We start from the raw sequence: 1452 nt of genomic DNA on the forward strand, positions 1-1452 counted from the left end.
AGGGCTTATAGGGTTAATATAAAACATTGTGATTAACACTGAATTTTAAGAATAGTTCTTTTGAAATTTTAATTTGGATTTGACGACTATGTCCATGGTCTTTGAAATGGGTCATCAAATGAGCCCTTAGACCTGAATCATGTGCATCATCTAATCATAAAGGCTACAGTTAGTCATAAAGAGGCTTGCTTTGCAGCTATCAGTGGGATTTCTTATAAAACAGATAAATTCCACTTACAAATTTTATTACACCAGACAGTTGTTTGAAACATAATGCTTTATTTGACTTTATTTTTTATGTTTATATCATGAAAGATGTAACAAAAGTGTTTGAGGGTTGAGGGAAGTCCAGTTCATCTACAGCAATGCGCAGGTTGTCTTTTTCTTTGGGGGCACTGCGGTCTCCTTGCTGGAGGTGTTGTCTTTTGCAGTCGTTTCTCTGTCTGCTGTAAAATGCACAGCTTTTACTCTGGAAAGTGACAGTAAATATTGGTGAGGCATGCAAGCGTTATTCTGATGAAGCATGAGAAGCAAGACGCTGCTGCAGGAAAACATATTTAAACCTGCACCAGACAAGAATGTGTTTGGAGTCTGTAGAAAGGTCCCGGTCATCTGCAGCTGGTCGCTCACCTCCCAGACAAGAATGAATAAAATCCAGTTAGCTGACTGAAATGAAGAGACAAGCCTGTCCTCAACAGTTGAACCTGTACCATTCTGCCTTCATACAGTGAATAGAACACACTTAGGCTGCTGCTGTGGCCCAATTAAAAAGTCTACACAGGTTTTCCCACAGCCATGCCTGCGTATGCACCAGAAGATTAAGTTAGGTGTACAGAAAGATTGGAGTGGTTAGTTATCACATAGAAGGTTTTGTTAACTTTGAAACACTTTCTTTTTCTTTCTCACATTGAAAACAACCAGTGAGTGTCATAACAGTTGACATACTCTAGATCAAAACTGAAAAAATATTCCAATAAAACTTAGTAGTTAAAATATTAAACAGTACATATAAAGTCACTGTATTTAGGATATTATTAAAGCAGTGTGAGTATTTGTGGACAAGAGACACTAGAATAGGGTTGTGTGGATCTGTCTGAGCCACTTTGTGTCCCATTCACAGAGCCAGAGCTGCTTGTCAACACATCCATTGAACTGTGAGGTGACATTTACTAAATTTGACAAAAGCTGTATTGAATCAGTATCACTGGCTCTCCCTGTAATGGAACCAAAGTAAAAGCACTCAGGCTACTTTGCAGTACATATGCTGTTGTATGACTATTATTGATATAAACAGTATTTACAGTTGTGTTGTGTCAAAGAGAAATTAATTTAAGCAAGTTAATATACAATATAGATGTTTAGGAATCATGTACAACGGGGGTCCCCAACCTTTCTTGCACTATGGACCGGTTTTACGCAAGAACTTTTATTCACTGGCTTTTAACCCAGCCT

The 1452-nt window shown here is 38.0% G+C and overlaps 1 protein-coding gene across 1 annotated transcript in view; it reads right to left on the reverse strand.

The window, feature by feature from the left end:
• Positions 1-259: 259 nt before the first annotated feature.
• LOC103353842 (golgi-associated plant pathogenesis-related protein 1) overlaps positions 260-1452 on the reverse strand; it is a 4024-nt gene continuing 2831 nt past the window's right edge. Inside the window, exon 6 of the mRNA XM_008277003.1 lies at positions 260-469. Coding sequence (XP_008275225.1) covers positions 465-469 — 5 coding nt within the window. The 3' untranslated portion in view covers positions 260-464. The remainder of the gene's footprint in view (positions 470-1452) is intronic.

The sequence above is a fragment of the Stegastes partitus genome, unplaced genomic scaffold (genome assembly GCF_000690725.1).
Source record: "Stegastes partitus isolate 25-593 unplaced genomic scaffold, Stegastes_partitus-1.0.2 Scaffold86, whole genome shotgun sequence".
Lineage (NCBI taxonomy): Eukaryota > Metazoa > Chordata > Actinopteri > Pomacentridae > Stegastes > Stegastes partitus.